The sequence below is a fragment of the Scyliorhinus canicula genome, chromosome 12 (genome assembly GCF_902713615.1).
Source record: "Scyliorhinus canicula chromosome 12, sScyCan1.1, whole genome shotgun sequence".
Lineage (NCBI taxonomy): Eukaryota > Metazoa > Chordata > Chondrichthyes > Carcharhiniformes > Scyliorhinidae > Scyliorhinus > Scyliorhinus canicula.
This window is the reverse complement of record NC_052157.1, coordinates 30,748,293-30,772,632: the sequence shown is the minus strand read 5'-3', so window position 1 is coordinate 30,772,632 and position 24,340 is coordinate 30,748,293. Positions and strand designations below refer to the sequence as shown.

Here is a 24,340-nt window from a genome sequence, read left to right as displayed (position 1 = left end):
CATAAACAGGGATTCTCCGGCCGATCGCCGAACGTGACTTTGGCGTCGGCAATCGGAAAATCCCACCCTCTGTGCCTGTCCATCAAAGTAGACATAGGATGGCCCAAAAAATTAACCTGATGTAATACAAATAAGTACTTTTGTAAATATGCTAATTATTTATCATTAGGACACAACTAATCAAGAGAAACTAACGATTGAACAGCTGAAGACTGAAAACAAAAAGTTAGAAAAACAGAAAACAGAGCTCATGACCGGCTTTAAGAAGCAGCTGAAGCTAATAGACATCCTTAAAAGGCAAAAGGTAAGATGGGACAAAAATGAGAATTTACTATCAGTAGAAGTATTTTCAGAATCATGATAGTTATTATAAACACCAAGGTTAAAAACTCAGAAGAATTGTGTTTTTTTTTAAATGACACCTAAATAGTGATGAAATAGTTTGTATAATTGCAGTAGAAGAGGATTGTGGAGGAAGGTAAGGTGCCTCTGAGGGGGGTGAAGATCAAGTGGGAGGAGGAGCTGGGGATGGCGCTAACGGAGGGGTTGTGGTATGTGGAGCTGTGGAGGGGGAACGCCTCAACCTTATGTGCGAGTCTGGGGCTGATACAGCTAAAGATGGTACACAGGGTGTCCTTGATGAAGTTGAGGATGAGCTGCTGTTTGAGGGGGTGAAGGATATTTGTGAACTATATGGGAGGGGCCCGGTAATCAGTGCATATGTTCTGGTCCTGCCCGAAGTTGGAGAAATTGTGGAGGTTGTTTTTCTTTTTTTTTTAAATAATTTTTATTCAAATTTTCCAACAACAAATTTTATCCCAACAAAGAAAGAAAACAGTAACCCCTCCCCCCAATACAAAAACAATAAATTAACAACAAGAAAGAGTGATAAGCGTAGAACCATAAGAAGAAACCCCCATAACGAACCCGTAGTTTCCCCCCCCTTCCCAGGTTGCTGCTGAAGTTGACCACCCTCTAATGCTCCGCCAGGAAATCAAGAAAAGGCTGCCACCGCCGGAAGAACCCCTGCACCAACCCCCTCAGGGCAAACTTGACCCTCTCCAGTTTAATGAACCCAGCCATGTCCTTAATCCAGGATTCCGGGCTCGGGGGCTTTGCATCCCTCCACTGCAAAAGGATCCTTCGCCGGGCTACTAGGGACACAAAGACCAGAATACCTGCCTCTCTCGCCTCCTGCACTCCCGGCTCCGATGCTACCCCGAAAATAGCGAGCCCCCAGCCCAGTTCCACCCTGGAGCCGACTACCTTGGGCAAGGTTCCCGCCACCCCCTTCCAGAAACCCTCCAACGCCGGACATGCCCAGAACATGTGGGTGTGATTCGCTGGGCTCCCCGAACACCTGCCACACCTGTCCTCTCCCCCTAAGAACCGGCTCAGCCTGGTCCCAGTCATATGCGCCCTATGCAGCACCTTTAGTTGGATTAGACTAAGCCGTGTGCAAGTAGAGGAGGAATTCACCCTCCCCAGGGCGTCCGCCCACATCCCCTCCTCAATCTTCTCCCCCAACTCCTCCTCCCACTTCGCTTTCAGCTCCTCCACCAAGGCCTCCTCCCCCTCCTGCATCACCTGATAAATTGCAGAGATCCTACCCTCGTCGACCCACGTCCCCGAGAGCACCCTTTCCTGAACCCCCCTTGGCGGCAATAGCGGAAACTCCGCTACCTGCCGCCCGTGGAGATTTTTCAGCATGCAGACTTGTAGCCTCGTCCGCTGGGGGTCATATTCGGGATGTCAGACCTGCCAGGGTTGCAAGCGGATTATTATTACTATGTTTTAGCCTTCGCCTCACTGATTGCTTGCAGACGGTTTTTTGTTGGGGTGGAGGTCAGCGTCCCCCCCCGTGCCTCGGTGTCGCTGGGCCTTCTATTGGAGTTCCTGCATTTAGAGAAGGTGAAATTTGCTCCAATGAGGGGCAAATGAGGGGTTTCACAATAGATGGGGTTTGTTTCTTCTGTATTTTGGAGAACTAGTTACCGTCAACTGTAAGGTTGTGGAGGTAATGTTTTTCAAATGTTAAAATGTTTAAAATTTTAATAAAAATACTTTTCTTTTTTAATATTTTTTTATTCTCCTCCTTTTTCACATTTTCTCCCAAATTTACACCCACCAACAATAAACAATAATCAGTACCAAATATGTCAATCCCCATATCAATAATGATCACATCCTCCCACCAACCCCAAACATTAGCCCGAATGTTCACACAAACCAATGACAAAAAGGAATTAGGGATCACCCATAGTCGCCATTAACACAAACAGCCTCCCTCCTCCCAACCCTCCCACCCACACGCCCCAACTAATATTCGATGTTATCCAGTTCTTGAAAGTGCATAATTAATAATGTCCATGAATTGTAGAACCCCTCCTTCCTTCCCCTCAGTTCAAACTTGACCTTCTCAAGAGTCAAGAATTCCAACAGGTCCCCCTGCCACGCCAGGGCACAGGGTGGAGAGGTTGCTCTCCAGCCTATCACGATCCGCCTTCGGGCTCTTAACAAGGCGAAGGCTACAACATCTGCTTCCGCACCCGTTTCCAACCCTGGCTGGTCCAACACCCCGAATATGGCCTCCCGGGGGCCCGGGTCCAGTTCCACATGCACCACTTTAGAAATTACCCTAAAAACCTCCTTCCAGTAATCCTCCAGCTTTGGACAGGACCAAAACATATGAACGTGATTAGCGCATCCCTCTGTCGTTAGCACCTCCTCCAGCAATGTGGAGGCCGGCTCTACCGGAAAGCTCTGTATCTCCTTTCTGGCAAAATCTGGAACCTGCATGTATTTCAACAATTCCCCCTGCTGCAGCCCATACTTCGCTTCCAGCTCCTTCAAGAATAAAAATACATTTTAAAAAAACTAATTGTCTTTTTTTTTTAGATGCACATGGAAGCTGCTAAAATGCTCTCCTTCACCGAAGAGGAATTTATTAAAGCTTTGGAATGGGGAAACTGAACAGAATAGAAATTTGGGAGTTTTTACATATTCTCCCAGTGTCTGCATGGCCTCATCCCCACAACCCAAAGGTGTGCACGGTAGGTGGATTGGCCACGCTAAATTCCCCCTTAATTGGAAAATAAATTAATTGGGTACTCTAAATTTATATTACAAATTTATTTTTATGAGTTACATACAACTTTGTTATAAAACATAACATTTGTTGCAATTGTGTATGGATATTTTTCTTATAGAGTTCAGTATTTGCATCCATCCTACTCCTGCCAACTTTACAAAAAATATTTTAAGGAATAAAGACAAAATTGTTTTCAACCTTTTTCGTTACTTAATTCATTCTATTGTAGTGTGTTGTTTTTTTTAACCTATGATTGTGTTTTCACTTTCCCCTTTAAGCCACAGACCCCAACTCCTGAGATTCTACATCTGTTTACATAATCAGCATCCAGTATGGCTCAAATCCTGAAACTATTTGGCAGAAATTTTGCTACACGGCCATTTTTACTATGTAAAGCTGTTTCTGTTGATTCATTTTGATTTGTTTTAATTTCCATTCAATACATTTTCCTTAATGGCCCAACAGTGTTCTTATTTCTCTATGCCCAATTCAATTCTGGTTTTGAAACAATTTTCCTGACTTTATTCAGCAACTCCAAATAGGGTCAGCCACAAAATAATAAAGAAAACTTGAGAGTATCTAGCACCAAGATACATGAGCATAGTGCCATTCATCTTCACTGTACAAACAAGCACAATAAGCACTTGGAAATAGGTCTATGAATCTTAGTTGACCCAGTGACCCAGCAAAGTTATCTCAATTCTACTTTTTCCAGCTAACGATTATGTCCAGAACTTCAGTATGACTAATACTTGATTGTTGTGTGCAACCCTCTCCCCTAAAATACATTGTTAGTAATATATACCTACATTCTCATATTTGAGGGATGGACCTGGTATCAACTAACAGAATTAACATAGACTTTGTGGACTGACATGATGTAATTGCCACTGCTTGAAGGATTTATTTTTATAAATTTGGCCATTTGAAGCTACTCTAGGTTTGTCATACCTGTACTAGCCGACATGTTGCCCTCAACCAGTCTATTTGAAATTAGGAGAGAATTGGTCAATATTAGTTGATCTGCTCAGAGAAAATTACCTGGTCACAGCAGAACCTCCCAAGTTTAATTTTGCATTTTGTTTGGAAGATTATGCTTCTGAACATTAATCTGAAGGGGAAACCCTGATGAAAGGGCCAGCTCAGTCAGTCTTCTATAGAAATCCCCCTGGATTTATTTCCTTCCACAATGGTGACTATTACAGCAGACCTGAGAAGGACTGGGTCTATGTCCTTCAGTTTTCAGAGGCAGCCACTGTTGAGTGCCATTGTCCATGCTGAAGGTGCTGGTTAGTAATTTTAATGCATAGATGTAGTATAGGAAGCCCGTTTCAAACTAACAATCCGAGTTTCTATCTTCCCATCCTGGAAAACTATTTGAAGGCAAACAGTTAAATGAAATGAGAGAAAGATATATTCATCATACTAGAACTCTCGTCACTTACGAATAATAAATCCAGTTTTGCATTTGATACTGCAGAGCACATTGATGTTTTTGACCTAGGAGCTGAATTGATTTGCTACAACAGCTAGTTCATGAACAAATTATGAATAATCACCTGTCAAGTTCCTGCAGAAAATGCTGATTGTAGATCTGAGAGAAAAAGTCAGTTTAGGAAACTTTAAGTAGCATGAGAAAAAAAACAGATAGTAAAAGTTTCTACAAATATATAAAACAACAAAGAGTGGCTAAGGTAAATATTGGTCCTTCAGAGGATGAGAAGGGAGGTTTAATAATGAAATGAAAATCGCTTATTGTCACGAGTAGGCTTCAATGAAGTTACTGTGAAAAGCCCCAAGTCGCCACATTCCGGCGCCTGTCCGGGGAAGCTGGTACAGGAGGCTGGTAATGGGAGGTGAGGAAATGGCTGAGGAACTGAACAGGTTTTTTGGGTCGGTCTTCACAGTGGAAGACACAAATAACATGCCAGTGACTGATAGAAATGAGCTATGACAGGTGAGGACCTTGAGATGATTGTTATCACTAAGGAAGTAGTGATGGGCAAGCTAATGGGGCTAAAGGTAGACAAGTATCCTGGCCCTGATGGAATGCATCCCAGAGTGCTAAAAGAGATGGCTAGGGAAATTGCAAATGCACTAGTGATAATTTTCCAAAATTCACTAAACCCTGGGGTGGTCCCGGCGGATTGGAAATTAGCAAACGTGACACCACTGTTTAAAAAAAGGAGGTAGGCAGAAAGCGGGTAATTATAGGCCAGTGAGCTTAACTTCGGTAGTAGGGAAGATGCTGGAATCTATCATCAAGGAAGAAATAACAAGGCATCTGGCTGGAAATTGTCCCATTGGGCAGACGCAGCATGGGTTCATAAAGGGCGGGTTGTGCCTAACTAGTGGAATTTTTCGAGGACATTACCAGAGCGGTAGATAACGGGGAGCCAATGGATGTGGTATATCTAGATTTCCAGAAAGCCTTTGACAAGGTGCCACACAAAAGGTTGCTACACAAGATAAAGGTGCATGGCATTAAGGGTAAAGTAGTAGCATGGATAGATGATTGGTTAATTAATAGAAAGCAAAGAGTGGGAATTAATGGGTGTTTCTCTGGTTGGCAATCAGTAGCTAGTGGTGTCCCTCAGGGATCAGTGTTGGGCCCACAATTGTTCACAATTGACATAGATGATTTGGAGTTGGGGACCAAGGGCAATGTGTCCAAGTTTGCAGAAGACACTAAGATGAGTGGTAAAGCAAAAAGTGCATAGGATACTGGAATTCTGCAGAGGGATTTGGATAGGTTAAGTGAATGGGCTAGGGTCTGGCAGATGGATACAATGTTGTCAAATGTGAGGTTATCCATTTTGGTAGGAAGAACAGCAAAAGGGATTATTATTTAAATGATAAAATATTAAAATATACTGCTGTGCAGAGACCTGGGTGTGCTAGTGAATGAGTCGCAAAAAGTTGGTTTACAGGTGCAACAGGTGATTAAGAAGGCAAATAGAATTTTGTCCTTCATTGCTAGAGGGATGGAGTTTAAGACTAGGGAGCTTGTACTGCAATTGTATACGGTGTTAGTAAGGCCACACCTGAAGTATTGTGTTCAGTTTTTGTCTTCTTACCTGAGAAAGAACTTACTGGTGCTGGAGGGTGTGCAGAGGAGATTCACTAGGTTAATCCCAGAGCTGAAGGGGTTGGATTACAAGGAGAGGTTGAGTAAACTGGGACTGTACTCGTTGGAATTTAGAAGGATGAGGGGGATCTTATAGAAACATATTAAATTATGAAGGGAATAGATAGGATAGATGCCGGCAGGTTGTTTCCATTGGCGAGTGAAAGCAGAACTAGGGGACATAGCCTCAAAATAAGAGGAAGTAGATTTAGGACTGACCTTAGGAGGAACTTCTTCACCCAAAGGGTTGTGAATCTATGGAATTCCTTGCCCAGTGAAGCAGTTGAGGCTCCTTCATTAAATGGTTTTAAGATAAAGATAGATTTTTGAAGAATTAAGAGATTAAGGGTTATGGTGTTCGGGCCGGAAAGTGGAGCTGAGTCCACAAAAGATCAGCCATGATCTCATTGAATGGCGGAGCAGGCTCGAGGGGCCAGATGCTCCTAGTTCTTATAAGTCTATCTCTGGCACAGCAATGCCAAGGAAAAGACTGCTCTGAGATAAGCCAACCATCAGTAAATCACGAGCATGGCGCTCAGAGCACCAGGAACAAATTTGGAAGAGCTTGTGTTATTGGACAAATTAAGCACATTCATGTATTGATGCATTCAACAGTGGTTGGACAATATCCTAAATCGCACATTATCAGCCCCTTCAGTAATTAGAGAGTAATTTTTGGAAAGATCTTTCCAGGCAGCTTGCATTACTTTTTTTTTTAAATTTAGAGTACCCAATTCATTTTTTCCAATTCAGGGGCAATTTAGTGTGGCCAATCCACTGCACATCTTTGGGTTGTGGGGGGCGAAACCCACGCAAACACAGGGAGAATGTGCAAACTCCACACGGACAGTGACCCAGAGCCGGGATCGAACTTGGGACCTTGGCGCCGTGAGGCTGCAGGGCTAACCCACTGCGCCACCGTGCTGCCCTTGCAGCTTGCATTACTGACCCTGTTTCTAAATTGTACTGCTTTGTTAAAGTGGGTGGAGGATACTTGATATAGATCAACTTCTTTATGCAGTTTCAATTATTCCTTGAATGATATGGATCACCTACCATGATCCTACCTCTCCAGCCACATAGGCCTTGAGGGTGGATAGGTTTTGTGGGTGAAAATTAGTTTGCTCCTCCAATTCAAAATGAACTGTTGCAATCGAACATATCTTGGCCTTTGTGTGATTGGAGACCACAAGGCAGTGCTACATTTCTACATGCCTGCTAGACACGTGAAACCAATTAAGCATGATTTTACTTCCACGATATGCAAATGATTGAAATAGGAGGGCCCATATTGTAGGTAATCTATCATTTACCCCATCTATTGATAGTCCATCAATTATTCTTTAGTTGATATAGTTGTTCCATTTTTTTCCCCATGGCATGCAGTAAACTACCAATTTGCCAGAGAAAGAAAAATAACTCAATATAATGCTGGACAGTATAGTAAAACAATTGTTAAATTGAAAAACTTGCAGATTTCAGAAATTAGTGATCTGAACTCCAGTGGCAAATCTATATTTGGCACGGTAGCACAGTGGTTAGTACTGTTAAGCTTCGAAGGCGGTGCTCCACAGACGGAGTGTGAAGTTCGGCATGTTGCAGCCGTCACGTCTGTGAGTCACCTATAAGGATCGGCACCATTATTCTGCGTCCCCGGAGGAGGCGTGGGCCTTTGTGCAAGCCGAGAAATTGGACTCAAACTGAGGGTCTGGGATGGGGGATGTTGTATTATACTGTAGCTACTGTATTTGCATTTGCTTGGTTTAGTGTAAGAAGTGGGTTGGCCTTAGGGTGGGTGGGGTGATGTCGTACTGTTTTTTCTATATGGGTTTTTAAGCAGGGATCGGGTGGACGGGTTCGGGCAGAGGGGTAAACGGGGAGTTCAGGGAGCTGGTGGGGGGGGGGACTGACAATGGGAGTGGCCCTGGAGGAGGCGGGGCCCGGCAGGGCGAAAGCGCGGGCTTTCTGCGGGGTTCCCGCGCTATGAGATGGTGGGGGCGGGGCCGGGGCTGAGAAGCGCGGGTCGTTGCTGGTTGTTTTCCTTTCCCGCGCAAGATCGGGGGGAGGGAGGACCCGTTGACGGGCACAATGGAGGAGGGGCAGTCCCACGTGGGGAGGAGCCGAAGGTAGGGCGGGAGTCGCCGGGGTCGGCAGAAGTTAGCTGGCTCACGGGAGTGCTGTGGAGGGAGGGGCGCGGCTAGGAGGGGTCCTAGCCTTGTGGGGGGGGGGGGGGGGGGGGGGGGGTGGGGGGGGGGGGGGGGGGTACCGGGTTGCTGCTGAAACGGTCAGGAAGGAGCTGGAGGACGCAGGGGGTGCTGGAGGGGGGGAGTTGCCGCCTTGGGAAACTGGCAGAGCGGGGGACGCTGGCCGGGGGTGGGCAAGGGATGGGGTATGGCTGATCGGCAGGGGAGGGGGGCAGGGAGCCCTCGGATCCGGCTGATAACCTGGAATGTGAGGGGGCTGAATGGGCCGGTCAAACGGGCCCGGGTATTTGCGCACCTGAAGGGACTGAAGGCGGATGTTGCCATGCTCCAGGAGACACACCTGAGAGTGGCGGACCAGGTTCGGCTGAGGAAGGGATGGGTGGGCCAAGTATTTCACTCAGGGCTGGATGAGAAGAGTAGGGGGGTTGCGATCCTGGTGGGGAAGAAGGTATCGTTTGAGGCGTTAAATGTGGTGGCTGACAGTGGCGGGAGATATGTGATGGTGAGTGGCAAGCTGCAGGGGGAGCGGGTGGTGTTGGTGAATGTTTACGCCCCAAATTGGGACGATGCGGGGTTTATGCGGCGTATGTTGGGCCGCATTCCGGACCTGGAGATGGGGGGGCCTGATCATGGGGGGGGACTTCAACATGGTACTGGATCCCCCATTGGATCGATCCAAGTCCCGGACGGGTAGGAGGCCGGCGGCGGCTAAGGTGCTGAGGGGCTTCATGGACCAGATGGGGGGGAGTGGACCCCTGGAGGTTTGCGAGGCCAAGGGCCAGGGAATACTGGTTTTTCTCCCACGTACATAAGGCTTACTCAAGGATTGATTTTTTTGTCCTGAGCAAGGGGTTGGTGTCGAGGGTGGAGGATGTGGAATACTCCGCTATTGCCATTTCAGGTCATACCCTGCACTGGATGGACCTCGGGCTGGGGGAAGAGAGGGACCAACGTCCGCTCTGGCGCATGGAGGTGGGGTTGCTGGCAGATGAGGAGGTGGCCGAGAGGGTTCGGGGGTGTATCGAGAGGTACCTTGAGGCCAATGATAACGGGGAGGTTCGAGTGGGGATGGTCTGGGAGGCATTGAAGGCGGTGATGAGGGGGGAATTGATCTCCATTCGAACCCATAGGGAGAGCGGGGAACAGAGGGAGAGACTGATAGGGGAGATGGTGCAGGTGGATAGGAGATATGCGGAGGCCCCAGAGGAGGGATTGCTGGGGGAGAGGCGTAGCCTTCAGGCCAGATTTGACCTATTGACTACCAGAAAGGTGGAAGCTCAGTGGAGGAAAGCACAGGGGGCGGTGTATGAATACGGGGAGAAGACGACCAGGATGCTGGCACACCAGCTCCGAAAGCGGGACGTGGCCAGGGAGATTGGGGGAGTGACGGATAAGGCTGGGAAGGTGGTGCGGAGGGGAGTAGATGTTAATGGGGTCTTCAGAGACTTCTATGGGGAACTGAACCGGTCGGAGCCCCCGGTGGAGGGGGGTGGAATGGGGCGCTTCTTGGACAAGCCGCGATTCCCGAGGGTGGAGGAGGAGCAGGTGGAGGGACTTGGGGCGCCGATCGAGCTGGAGGAGGTGGTCAAAGGGATAGGGAGCATGCAGTCGGGGAAGGCGCCGGGGCCGGACGGGTTTCCAGCGGAATTTTATAAAAGGTATTTGGACCTGTTGGGCCCCCTGTTGATCTGGACCTTTAACGAGGCAAGGGAGGGGGGGGGCTTTGCCCCCAACTATGTCACGGGCGCTGATTTCCTTGATCCTGAAGCGGGACAAGGACCCTCTGCAGTGCGGATCATATAGGCCGATTTCGCTGCTGAACGCCGATGCTAAGCTGCTGGCAAAGATCCTGGCCACTAGAATAGAGGATTGCGTGCCCGGGGTCATTCATGAGGACCAGACGGGGTTTGTGAAGGGAAGGCAGCTGAATACAAATGTACGAAGGCTCCTCAACGTTATTATGATGCCGGCTGTGGAAGGGGAGGCGGAGATAGTGGTGGCATTAGATACGGAGAAGGCCTTTGATAGGGTTGAGTGGGAGTATTTGTGGGAGATGTTGGGGAGGTTTGGGTTTGGGGAGGGGTTTATCCGGTGGGTGAGGCTGCTCTACGAGGCCCCGATGGCGAGTGTAGCCACAAATAGGAGGAGGTCGGAGTACTTTCGGCTGGACCGGGGGACGAGACAGGGGTGCCCCCTGTCCTCCTTGCTCTTCGTGTTGGCAATTGAGCCCCTGGCCATGGCATTGAGGGAGTCAGGGAACTGGAGGGGCCTGATGCGGGGTGGGGAGGAGCATCGAGTGTCGCTGTACGCGGACGACCTGTTGCTGTATGTGGCGGACCCGGTTGGGGGGATGCCGGAGGTGATGAGGATTCTTAGTGAATTCGGGGGTTTCTCGGGGTATACGTTGAACTTGGGCAAGAGTGAGGTGTTTGTGGTACATCCGGGGGATCAAGAGGAGAGGATTGGTAGGCTCCCATTGAAGCAGGCAGGGAAGAGCTTCAGGTACCTAGAGGTCCAGGTGGCGGGGAGCTGGGGGGCCCTGCACAAGCTCAACCTCACAAGGTTGGTGGAGCAGATGGAGGAGGAGTTTAAGAGGTGGGATATGTTACCGCTGTCACTGGAGGGGAGGGTGCAGTCCGTTAAGATGACGGTGCTCCCGAGGTTTTTGTTCCTGTTCCAGTGCCTTCCCATCCTTATCCCGAAGGCCTTTTGTAGGAGGGTCAACAGGAGTATCACGGGATTTATGTGGGCGCATGGGACTCCGAGGGTTAGAAGAGTGTTCCTGGAACGTGGCAGGGATAGGGGGGGCTGGCGTTGCCCAATCTCTGTGGGTACTATTGGGCTGCCAACGCAGCGATGGTGCGTAAGTGGGTAATGGACAAGGAGGGGGCAGCATGGAAGAGGATGGAGGCGGCGTCTTGTGTGGGCACGAGCTTGGAGGCGCTAGTAACGGCGCCGTTGCCGCTCCCTCCAACGAGGTATCCCACGAGCCCAGTGGTGGCGGCTACCCTCAAACTTTGGGGGCAATGGAGACAGCACAGGGGAGAAATGGGGGGCTCGATGGAGGCCCCGATATGGGGGAACCATCGGTTTGTCCCAGGGAGCATTGATGGCGGATTTCTGGGCTGGCACAGGGCAGGGGTTAGGAGGTTGAGGGACCTGTTTGTGGAGGTGAGGTTCGCGAGCTTGGGGGAGTTAGAGGGGAAGTTTGGGCTCCCCCCGGGGAACATGTTTCGGTACATGCAGGTTAGGGCGTTTGCCAGGCGGCAGATGGAGTGGTTCCCCTTGTTGCCCCCATGTGGGGTACGGGACAGGGTGCTCTCGGGGGTGTGGGTTGGAGGAGGGAGGATTTCGGACATATACCGGGTAATGCAGGAGGTAGACGAGGCCTCGGTGGAGGAACTGAAGGGTAAATGGGAAGAGGAGCTGGGTGAGGAGATTGAGGAGGGGACGTGGGGCAGATGCCCTGGAGAGAGTGAATTCCTCCTCTTCCTGTGCGAGGCTTAGCCCTTCCTGGCAGAACGGTAGGGAAATAGGCCGTCAGCAGCAGCAACCGGGGGGGGGGGGGGGGGGGGGGAGAACTATGTACATGGGTATGTGGGATGTGGCGGGTGCTATCTCTTTCCCTTTGTTGTTTGGGTGATCTGTTGTTTGTTTTTTTTTCTTTTTTTCTTTTTCCTTTTGTTTGAAGTTGCTCTTGAAGTTGGGGGGGTATTGTTCTTGGGGTGTTACTGCGGTTGTTTGTTAATAGAGTCAAGATGTTTATATTTTGTAAAAATTTCAATAAAAATTTTTTTTTTTTTTTTTTAAAGTACTGTTAAGCTTCACAATGCCAGGGTCCCAGGTTCGATTCCCGGTTTGGGTCACTGTGTGGAGTCTGCATGTTCTCCCTGTGTCTGCGTGGATTTCCTCCGGCTGCTCTGGTTTCCTCCCACAAGTCCCGAAAGATGTGCTGTTAGGTGAATTGGACATTCTTCTGAATTCTCCCTCTGTGCACCCGAACAGGTGCCAGAATGTGGCGACTAGGGGATTTTCACAGTAACCTCATTGCAGTGTTAATGTATGCCTACTTGTGACAATAAAAGATTGTTATTTTCCACTGGTTTTTATAATGGATCTTCTGCGTAGTGATTCATATTATTTATTAATATTATGTCATTAACATTCACATCAGTTACATTTTCAGCTCTACAAATTTATGATTTGAAGTAACTGCTGGCTGCTTCAGCCATGTTTTACATGTCAAACACGACAATGGGTACAGGTCTAACAATCCCAGCCGTCGTCTGAAGACAGATCGGCACTTCCTTTCTTGAAATTTTCTCTGAAGTCATCGTCAAACAGTTCAAGCTCTTGCTCATCTCTAAACACACCCTTTCAAAGAAACACAAGAGAAAGTAATTAGCTTAACCAGCAAAAAATGCGATCTTAACTCAATAACTGAGAATATTTAAATACAAGTAGAATCCATGTAAATCATCAGTTTTTTGGCCGATGGTAATTTAAAAAAGTTAATTCCCTGTAGAGTGAGGGTATGTGCATTTCAGGAGCCCTTGTGTCTTTCATGTGCACCACTCCTTAACAAAGTTTCCCATCTTAAGAATTAGCTAAGTTTGAACACAAGCAGTCAGAGGCACTTTTCACATGTGGAAGTGATGAATACAGGACCTCCCATATCATGAAGACACACATCATTGATTTAGCATCTCCATATTAAACAAGACAATCTTGTCACATTTACAAAATGCTTACAATGATTTGAAACAATTCTTATTTAATCTCTCAAATTTAATTATGGGCCTACTGCACATCAAGGCATAATTCTCGCCGAGGCTAGATGAGCCTGGTGAATTATACTAGTCTACAACCCACACTCCCACCTTTCTCATTTCTCCTTGTACAAAGCTATCAAAACCAAGCTTTCCCCCACCGGCAGCACAAAGTGACCATCAATATCTTTGCCTGTGACTAGCACATTCCCATTTTTCTTCAACTCTTCACTGCCTTCGACAGTCAACTATTCCAACGTCTTCTAATGTAATTCTTTCACTGTCCAGCTCCATGGCACAGTTGTCCTGTTTCTACTCCTACCTGTTGTATTTCCTCAAATAGTTTCCCTTCCCAAAGTCAGCGCTGACTTGGGAAAATGGCCCCCTCGTGCCCAAAGATGTGCAGGTTAGATGGGGTTGCAGAGATAGGGTAGGCGGAGTGGACCGAGGTGGAATCTCCTTTTGAAGGGTCGGTGCAGACTTGATGGGCCAAATGACATCCTGCACAACAGTGATTCTATGCAGAGTAAAGCTCCCTCTACACTGTTTCCCAGCCATGTGCTCTGTGGTGGTTGATTTACCTCAAAGGCAGCACAGTGGTTAGCACTGCTGCCAAGGGCCGAGGATCAATTCCAGCCGTGGGTCGCTGTCTGTGTGGAGTTTGCACATTCTTCCCGTGTCCGCATGGGTTTCCTCTGGGTGCTCCGGTAGAAGAGCATGCCATATGTTGGTTATTCTTAGCAACATTCACCTCTTGCAACTGCCTGGATGAGTGCACTCCAACAACACAAGAGGCTCGACACAATCCAGGATAAATCAGCTGCTTGATCGACAGCCCAGTCACACTTTTCACCATCGACAAACCATAGCAATAATGTGTGCCATCTACAAGAGACACTGCAGCAACTGGCCAAGGCTCATTTAGCAGCAACTTCCAAACCCACAAACTCTGCCACCTACAAAAAAAGGTAGCAGGCACATGAGAAAATCACCATCTGAGGATTCTCCAAGTCACAACCCTTCCAGACTTTCCTTCACCGTCAGAGTCAAAATCTGGGAACTAACTCACAAAGGCACTGTTGTGTATCTACATCATATGAATGGCAGTGGTTCAAGAAGGCAGTTCGCCGCCTCCATCTAAAGGTGATAGACATCAGATCCTGGCCTGACTAGCAATGATCACATCTCAGGAATAAAAATGTTTTGAAACTATTGTTGATCTTGAGTTGATTGTACACAAGTATCAATAAATACATTAATTTCCTTCAATTCTACTGAACCTGTAGAGATTTTAAAATAAATCTATCAAAAGGATTCAATATTAATTGCCTGCTTAATGTTTCATGTGCCTCTGACATGGTTTTTAAAAAAAAAATTTAGAGTACCCAATTATTTTTTTCCAATTAAGGGGCAATTTAGCGTGCCCAATTCACCTACCCTGCACATCTTTGGGTTGTGGGGGTGAAACCCACGCAGGCACGGGGAGAACGTGCAAACTCCACACGGATAGTGACCCCGGGCCGGGATTTGAACCCGGGTCCTCAGCGCCGTAGGCAGCAATGCTAACCACTGTACCGGCCCTCCTTTGACATGGTTGACCATGCTGCCATCTTCCTCGAATGCTTCTCCACTGTCATCGAGCTGAGTGGGACTGCCCTTCCCTGGTTCCATTCTTATCTACTGAATCTATCCCACTTTTACATTGTTACCTCAGGTGTCTCCCTGATGGCTTCCTATTCTCAACTACATACAGCTCCTTAAGCGATAAAACACAATCAGTTTCCACATGTATGCTGACAACACCCAGTTCTATCATTGCCACCTCTCTCAACCACTATTTGGGGGCGGCACTGACATAGTGGTTAGCACTGCTGCCACAGTGCCAGAGACCTGGGTTCAATTCGCCTCGGGTGACTGTGAAGGTTGCACATTCTTCCTGTGTCTGAGTGGGTTTCTTCGTACAGTCCAAAGATGTGCAGGTTAGGTGGATTGGCTATGCTAAATTGTCCCTAGATGGGGTTACGGGGATAGGTTGGGTGCTAGGTAGGGTGCTCTTTCAGTGGGTTGGTGCAGACATGGTGGGCCAAATGCCTCATTTGCACTGTAGGGATTCTATGATTGTCTCCAATGGTCAGATTTTTAAAACTGATATCCATTATTCGAATAACAGACATTTCCTCCAAATACTGGGAAGACCAAAGACATTGTGTGATTTTCCCACTGCATTGCGCAGATCCTCTTGTGCTGGGTGCATTATGGGTGAGGCCCAAAACGAGCTTTGTGCCAGGCGCCAAGCCGATTGTGAGTTGCCAGACACACTATGCCTGCCGCAATCTGGATCACGCCCTCGCTGGGCATGATCGAGATAATCATATTCAAATGAGCCAACATGGCACTTCCAGGGGCAGTGCCTGAATGCCAGGTTGGCACTGGCGAGACACATGAAAGGGAGTGTGAAGGGCGGTATGAAGGGTCATGAAGTTTGAGTGGGGGCTCCTGAAAGGCGGGGACTGAAAAGGGGAGCCCTAAAGGCGAGGGGACCGATACTCACAAGGGTGGATTAGTGCGGGGCAGGGTCACCATCATGTCTGGTTGGGGGGGGCGGCTCATCACTTTTAGTGATGGGCAGGGAGATTGCCCCTCGGGGGCTGAGGGTTGTGGTGTTGCTCATGTCTGCAGGGGTTTGAAATGTCCGTGGTTGGGGTGTGGGAGACCCTCAACCTCACTGAGACTGGGGCACCTGATCTCCGAGTAGGCGGCCTGGCAACAAGTATAGTTCTCCACTGCAGAAAAAACTTCTAAGTGTGGAATTTACCAGTGAGAAATTCCCGAAGCTAAAAAAAAAGTGTGGGTGAGTACAGGTCTGGATCTCACCAAAAATGTTGGTGCAAATCAACCGGCCCAAACTTACCCAAAATGACACGTGTCACGTTTTGGGCGAATTGTATCCATTGTCTTCAGTCGCCACGGCAAACTTTAACTTTAACAGCCTGCCTACTCCATCCTTCCCTGGAGGTTGTACCAGGCTGATGGCAACCTTGATGTCATATTTTAGATACATAGAAGATAGGAGCAGGGGAGGCCTTTTGACCCTTGGAGCCTGCTCCACTATTTATCACGATCATAGCTGATCATCCAACTCAATAGTCTAATCCTGCTTTCTCCCCATAGCCTTTGATCCCATCCGCCCCAAGTGCTATATCCAATGTTTTAGCATCAACTACTTCCTGTGGTAATTAATTCCGCAGGCTCACCACTCTTTGGGTGAAGAAATGTCTCCTCATCACTGTCCGAAATGGTTTACCCTGAATCCTGGTTCTGGACACATCGATCATTGGTAACATTTTCTCTGCATCTCCCCTTAGTCCTGTTAGAATTTTATAAGTCTCTATGTGATTCCCCCCTCATTCTTCTGAACTCCAGCTAGAACAATGCAAACCTAGTCAATCTCTCCTCATATGACAGTCCGGCCATCCCTGGAATCAGTCTGGTAAACCTTTGTTGCATTCCCTCGAGAGCAAGAACATCTTTCCTCAGAAAAGGAAACCAAAACTGCACACAATACTCCAGCTGTGGCCTCACCAAGGCCCTGTATAATTGCAACAACACATCCCTGCTTCTATACTCAAAATCTCTCGCAATTCCAACAGATTTGCCAAGCATGAATTCCCCTTCATAAATCCATGCTGACTCTGACTGATCTTGCACTGCTTTCTAAATGTTTCGCTATAAAGTCCTTGATAATGGATTCAAGAATTTTCCCCACTACTGATGTTAGGCTTACTGGTCTACTGGCTTACCACCCCCTCATGTGCTCCTGACATCATACTCTTGCTATTGTCAAGACTTCCTATTTCCACTTGCGTATCGTTGTCCACCTCTGCCTTGCCTCAACTTATTTACTGCTGAAACTCATTTACTGCTGAAACCCTCATCTATGCCTTTGTTGCCTCTAGTCTTCACTATTGCAACTTACACTGGCCTTCCTCTTTTGTTCCTCATTCACCCATCATCCCATGACCATGGACCTGTAAGTGGTTCCCATTTAAACAATATCTTAATTTTAATACTTCTCACCCTTGTTTTCAAATCTCTCCAGGACCTTGTCCATTCCATCTCTATCAGCTCCACAACCTGCAGAGATATCTGCTCTTCTGTAATTCAGACCTCTTGAGCATTCACAATGTCAATCATTCCACCATTAGTAGCTGTGCCTGTGGCTGCCTGAGTCCTTAGCTCTGTAATATTCAATGCTAGACACCATCTTTAAGAAGTGGAGACAGGATGGGGGACATTTGAACATAGGACATACAGTGCAGGAGGCCATTTGGCCCATCGAGTCTGCACCAACCCACTTAAGCACTCACTTCCACCCTATCCCGTAACTCAATAACCCCATCTAAAATTTTTTGATCACTAAGTGCAATTTATCATAGCCAATCCACCTAACCTGCACATCTTTGGACGTTAACGATTGGGGACCTTTACATGGGCGACAGAGCCGCGACCCGGAACTAACGGAGGAACTGGAGCTACCGAAAGGACATGAGCTCCAGCACCTACAAATCAAAAACTTTCTCCGCAAGGAGATGACAAGGTATCCCAGGGCCCCGAGAGACACTTTATTGGAAGAACTACTGGGCATGGACAGTAGGGAGAAGGTGAACTGTGGGGACATCTACGGATGACTGCTGGAAAGGGCAAGAACACCATTGGACTGAGCTAGGCAATCACGCCCACATGTTCTAGGCCTGCCCCAGACTTGTCAGGTTCTGGACAGCCTTCTTTGAGGCAATGTCCAAGGTTGTGGGGGTGAGGGTGCAGCCTTGCCCGAGAGTGGCAGTCTTCAGGGTTTTGGACCAGCCAGAACTACATATGGGGAAGAGGGCCGATGCCCTGGCTTTTGCTTCCTTAATCGTACACTGGAGATCAGCAGCACCACCCACAGTTGCAGACTGGCTGACAGACCTGTCGGAATTTCTCCACATAGAGAAGACCAAGGGCTTCCACAAAGCGTGGGGACTATTCATTAGCCTGTTCCAAGACGTGTTCGCAGCCAATAGTGATTAAGAAGGGGGGACTGATGAGGGCAGACAAGAGCGCACAAAGCAGAGTGAAACGGGGCGGGGGAGGCAAGGAAGAAACCCAGGGGAGTATCAGGGAGAGACATGGGGGGAAAAGGGAGGAGGGGATGGGGCAGAGAGCCCCCGCCCTGCCCCAGTGAACCCACAAGGATAACAGTAGGAATCGCATAAGAAAGGCAAGAAGTACCGGTCTCCCCGAACAGGCGCCGGAATGTGGCGACTAGGGGCTTTTCACAGTAACTTCATTGAAGTCTACTTGTGACAATAAGCGATTATTATTATTATAAGTACAGCAATATTACACCCAGGGTGAAAGATGGTGCCATGAAGGAGCCCAATTACCAATGGGGGATGGGTGCTGGCATGTGTAAAATTGTACATAAGAAACATCATACTCTGTAAATATTACATGCTTTATATGTCAAATTGCCAAACTGTTAAAATTGGAAAATGTCAATAAAAATATATTTTTTTAAAGTTCTGTAATACTCTTCCCTCAAACCATCTCTATCTATGTGACTCTCCTCCTATAAGACATCCTTAAAACCTAACTCCTTGACCACATTTTTGAACATCTGCCCTAATATCTCCTTATGTAGTTTAGTGCCATATGTTGTTTTATAACGCTTCTACGGAGTGCTATGAAAGGTTTGGTTGCTTTGAAAGGCACCACACAAGTACAAGTTGTTGTTATTGACTGCACAATTAGTGCATGTGGTGGAAAATGACAATAAAGCAACACAACACCAGGGTGTAGTTGGAGATACCGATAACAAATCTCAACCCTGCTAGCCTGAGGACTGAAAGGCTCAGACTTCCCATAGCTTGCACATGTTCCAGCAATGCTAGTGCTTAACAGTTGTACTTCATCCCGTTCAGAGTGACTGGAGTTCCAGGTGTTCAATGTCTGGGAGAGTGTTCGACATTCATGTGAAGTTATACATAAAGCTTCAGAGCTACTCTTCTGATCATTTCTTTTCTATGCAATATAATCGAAATGCTAAAACTCTAATTAAAATTCAGCTTCTAAACTGGCGAGATTTCTCACTATCCATACCTTTGGAAGGTAGCCTAGCAGTTTACTGGCGTGCTCTTTGAGAAGTTTCTGCCTTTCTTCCTCAATTATGTTTTGAAGAGCTGCCTTTTTCCTCTCTTCTTCACGTTGTCTGTCAAGTTCCCGTTGCTGTAGAATATTAAATTTATTAATCAAAATGCATTGGTAGCCACAAACACAGAACATAAAGATGCTTAGCCTTCTGTGCATGACGAAGAATGCACTAGGGTTTTGATTGAACTTATGTCCCAAGTTACATTCTTTAAATGTAAAAGTAATGAAAGGTAGGCTCTAGTATTAAGGAAGATACAAGAATATGTACTTTTTTACCCACCAATATGTTCTTTTAGATGTCAAAAATGTGCGGAAAGTTTCTAATAATGAAATAGTAACCTTGCTATAAGAAATAAAATAGAATCCCAAAACAAAGAGCTATTGGCCGGAATTCTCCAGCCATTGGGTTACCTTGTTCCTGCTGACAGGGCACCCCTGCCCACGGGTTTCCCGGCAGTGTGGGGTGAACTCAATGGGAAATCCCATTGACAAGCAGCAGGAGTAGAGAATCCCTCCGCCAGCAAATGGCCCTCTGCCAAGAAACATGTGGCTGGGGGACTGGAGAATCCAACCCATTAATTAACAAGATGTTAAATAACACGTGATACCTTTTGTTAGGAAAAAGGAGGAGAGGCAATATAAAATAAAGGAGGTGTGGGAGCAGAGGGGGTAGATGTATGCAATTTACTAAAAGTGGAAAGGCAGATGGAGAAAGTGAATAATAAAGGCATTCAGAGCTTTATAATTAAAAGCAGAGAATACAAAACCAAGGTACTTATGGTGAATCTTTATAAAACACTGATTCAACTTTACTGGAGTATTGTGTCCAAGTCTGGACACTTTAGAAAAGATGTGAAGGCATTGGAGAGGGATCTGAGGATGTGAGACTTCAATGATGCAGGTGTATTTGGAAAACTGAGTTGTTCTCTTTAAGAGAAGGTTGGGAGGAGAATGGATGGAGGTGTTAAAATCATGAGAGGTCTGGACAGAGTAGATAGGGAGAAGCTGTTCCTTTTGTGGCGGAAGGCTCAAGAATCAGGAGATACCAACTGAAGGGGAATGACAAATAAACCAAAGGTGATAAGAGGAAAAGCTTGTTTTTTTCTTTAAACGCAGTGACTGTTGAGGGTCAGCAATGCACTGCCAGAGAGTGTGGTGGAAGTAGGTTCAAATGTAACCTTCAAAAGAAAATTAGACGGTTGGGAAAAAATAATTGCAGGCTGACTGGGAAAGGAAAGTAAGTCAGGCTAACCGAGTAGCATTTAGAGAGAGCCGGGTTGTATTTTGCCTCCAATGTATGATTGTATAATATATTAATGACATGGGCTGAAGGCATTTTAGATAATGCACATTACGTACTTGGTTTGCTTCATATTGTTGCCGTCGATCTTCAATGATTTTCTCCACAGCCTTCCTATGCTCAAGCTGTTTCATACGTCTCTTCTGTTCATTCATCTGTTCAATACGGTCATCCTCTGCAAGCTTAGCCATCATCTTCCTCCGCAGTTCATCCTCCTCTTCTTTCTCTGCCTGCATACGCCTCTCTTTGAAAGCCATTTGCTCTTGGTAGGTCTGTTGCAATTCGAGACGCTGTTGAATTTGCTTTTCCACGTTTGCCTGTAAAAATAAATGTTAAAGTGTGACACTTCTTTACATTATCTTGGAATATAGTTTAACTGCACAATAAGGTGAAGCAAAGTTGTGTGGTACCAATGCAGTTGGGGACACAGTTTCCAACCAGAAGCTGACCTCTCCATGGTGGAGAGAATTTTTTGTACTTTTGTCAGTTTATTTTCATAAGCCTTTACTTCAGATGAAAAACCAGAACGTAATTATGATATCATCTATTGTGGTACAGTTAAGGAAACATCATGCATACACAAATACTTAACCTTTTAACTTCTAGCCACAAACTTGCTGATCCCTATCAAATTATTGCATTATTGGTTCTTTTACAGCCCTGCATATGTTAAGAAGCAATTTTTTGATTAATACATCCTGAAAATTCACATTTAGATTAGTCATGACAGGAGTGTAATAACTGTAGGCAATATTGACCAGGTTTTCCTGGAATTACAATGGTGAGGCCATTAACACTTTGACATTAGAAATCCAAGAGCTGTTGTCAGAGATACCCTACCCCTCCACAAGGTGTGCTGTGCCCTTACTGATAGACTCAGCATTAAAATGGCTGCACATCATGAATTTGCTGTTCTTACCCACTAGTTCCACACTCTGCAGAAGGCAGGGAGAAAGGGGTCTTTTTCAGGATGGCAGCCGGTGACCAGTGGTGTGCCTCAGGGGTCTGTGCTGGGACCACAACTTTTCACAATATACATTAATAATCTGGAAGAAGGAACCGAAGGCACTGTTGTTAAGTTTGCAGATGATACAGAGATCTGTAGATGAACAGGTATTATTGAGGAAGCAAGGGGGCTGCAGAAGGATTTGGACAATCTAGGAGAATGGACAATGAAGTGGCAAATGAAATATAATGTGGAAAAGTGTGAGGTTATGCACTTTGGAAAGAGGAATTTAGGCATAGACTATTTTCTAAATGGGGAAATGCTTGGGAAATCAGAAAGACAAAGGGGCTTGGGTGTCATTGTTCACGATTCTCTTAAGGTTAACGTGCAGGTTCAGTCAGCAGTTAAGGAGGCAAATGCAATGTTAGCATTCATGTCAAGAGGGCTAGAAGACCAGGGATGTACTTCTGAGGTTATATAAGGCTCTGGTCAGACCCCATTTGGAGTATTGTGAGCAGTTTTGGGCCCCATATCTTAGGAAAGTCATGCTGGCATTGGAAAGGGTCCAGAGGAGGTTCACAAGAATGATCCCTGGAATGAAGGGCTTGTCGTACGAGGAACGGTAGAGGACTCTGGGTCTGTACTCTTTGGAGTTTAGAAGGATGAGGGGGGATCTTATTGAAACTTACAGGATACTGCGAGGCCTGGATAGAATGGACATGGAGAGGATGTTTCCACTTGTAGGTAAAACTAGAACCAGAGGGCACCACCTCAGACTAAAGGGACGATCCTTTAAAACAGAGATGAGGAACTATTTCTTCAGCCAGAGGGTGGTGAATCTGTGGAACTCTTTGCTGCAGAACGCTGTGGAGGCCAAATCACTGAGTGTCTTTAAGACCGAGATAGATAGGTTCTTGATTAATAAGGGGATCAAGTGGTTATGGGGAGAAGGCAGGAGAATGGGGATGAGAAAATATCAGCCATGATTGAATGGCGGAGCAGACTCGATGGGCCGAGTGACCTAATTCTGCTCCCATGTCTTATGGTATTATGGTCTTATAAAATGGCTTTAAAAATAAGGGCTGGCACATTGAGGAGTAAGTGTTTAAACAGTGATAAGTGATCGTATCTGATGGATAACCTTGGTCTCTGAAAAATTATTTTTACAACTGTTGGGGACCTTATTCCCTCCTAAGAAAATATAATGCTGAATATTTTTTCTGTTAGCTCTTATCTCTTTCCAGTAATTCCATCTGTATTTTACTTTATATACATCATTTAAATTAAAATTTTATTTCCTGGTTTAGACAGCGTGTCTCACAGAGTATTCTTCAATCTTGAAGACTCTTATGATTTCATCCCCTGATCATAGGCCGCCAAAGATCCCCTACACTGCATTGGAAGTAACACCAGATTAGAAGAACTCTGTGCTGAGAAACCTGTGGAATCACTGTTGTCAGCGAGGTGAATGGCAAGTGCCATTTCTTCACGACTGACAGCAAAATCCAGGTTATTGTCCTACAGTCTTCACATTACAATTATTATTCTTATTTTATTATGGAATGAAGATTTTTTTTAAAATGGGAAATCACTTCACTCCATTTGTGACATTCATCAAAATCTTACTTGCTCATGCTAATAATGGACATTTATGCCAACTATTTTCTGATTCTGCAGTTTTCTAATAAATTACATATGGTATTTAGCTTTAAGTATCAGCATTAAAAAAAATCAATGAAGACACTTGGATATATTTTCAATATATCAACATATTTTCAAACTCTTAGCTTGACCAAGTTGAAAGGAGTTCAACAAAGCAATTGTTTACCCAGAGATGAAAATATCAAGGATAGCAAAAGTTGGCTACAAGTATATCAGACTCAAATTGACACCTATTTCTTAACATGAGATGATTATTGCATTTTTTCAATGAACTGTCTCAATATAAGTACTGCCAGAAATCAATTAACTTTTCATTTAAAAACAAGCTGGGGATAGGAAGCCTTTTCAATACTAACCATTTCTTGCTGTCTACGAGCCTCTTCTGCCTTTTCAAGATACAGTTCTTGTCGGATATTCTCCAATTCTTCACGATCATGCCGTCCCTTTTCAATTTCGTCAGCAAGCTATAGTGAAAAACAATCCAGTTATTTGTTAGAAATTGGATTTTAAGGGTTAGAGTGTTGTAATGTGCATGTAATGAAAGATTAAGTGAACAAGTTTATGTTACCTTTTTGTACAACTTATTTTTATGCTCATCTCGTTCTCGAACTTTGGCCATCCGGTCATCTTCTCTGGTTTGTTGCGCATTAGCAAATTCCAAAACCTTTCTGTTCTCTGCTTCCATTCTTTCACGTTCAATTCTCTTCCATTCAGCTCGCTGCTTCTTGAACTCCTCAATGTACCTCTGAGTTTCCTTCATCTTATCCATCTTAAGCTCTCTGTCCCTATGCATCAAGAGCAAGTTAAAACACGACGGTGATGGTGAATAGTCTTATCAAGAGGTGCATTTCCAATAGCACAAGCAAGAGGCAAGCTCAAACGTTAATTTATTAAAAATTTAGAATACTGTCACTACTGTGGCACAGAATTGGAAAAAATGCTGAGCTTTCTGTTTGTAAAGAGATCATGTGATTAGCTACCTTGCTGGATACCATTGTGTGGGTATTGTTTTGATCTTTTAATACATTACTTTGAAGATAGTGCAGATA

At 45.9% G+C, this 24,340-nt stretch overlaps 2 protein-coding genes across 5 annotated transcripts in view; one reads left to right on the top strand and one right to left on the bottom strand.

The window, feature by feature from the left end:
- The window catches only part of tex9 (testis expressed 9), a 113,127-nt gene extending 100,863 nt beyond the window's left edge, over positions 1-12,264 (top strand). For 3 of the 4 annotated variants that reach the window (XM_038813541.1, XM_038813543.1, XM_038813545.1), the window contains 2 exons: positions 170-304; positions 2,899-3,288. In XM_038813541.1, coding sequence (XP_038669469.1) covers positions 170-304; positions 2,899-2,973 — 210 coding nt within the window. In that variant the 3' untranslated portion in view covers positions 2,974-3,288. Of the gene's footprint in view, positions 1-169; positions 305-2,898; positions 3,289-12,234 lie in introns of those variants that run through there. The other variant, XM_038813542.1, reaches the window with a different exon arrangement.
- A 283-nt stretch (positions 12,265-12,547) lies between these two features.
- The window catches only part of mns1 (meiosis-specific nuclear structural 1), a 31,193-nt gene continuing 19,400 nt past the window's right edge, over positions 12,548-24,340 (bottom strand). Inside the window, exons 6-10 of the mRNA XM_038813719.1 lie at positions 23,860-24,076; positions 23,648-23,755; positions 20,743-21,000; positions 19,333-19,458; positions 12,548-12,796 (exon numbers count right to left, since the gene is read on the bottom strand). Of these exons, the coding sequence (XP_038669647.1) occupies positions 12,689-12,796; positions 19,333-19,458; positions 20,743-21,000; positions 23,648-23,755; positions 23,860-24,076 (817 nt within the window). The 3' untranslated portion in view covers positions 12,548-12,688. The remainder of the gene's footprint in view (positions 12,797-19,332; positions 19,459-20,742; positions 21,001-23,647; positions 23,756-23,859; positions 24,077-24,340) is intronic.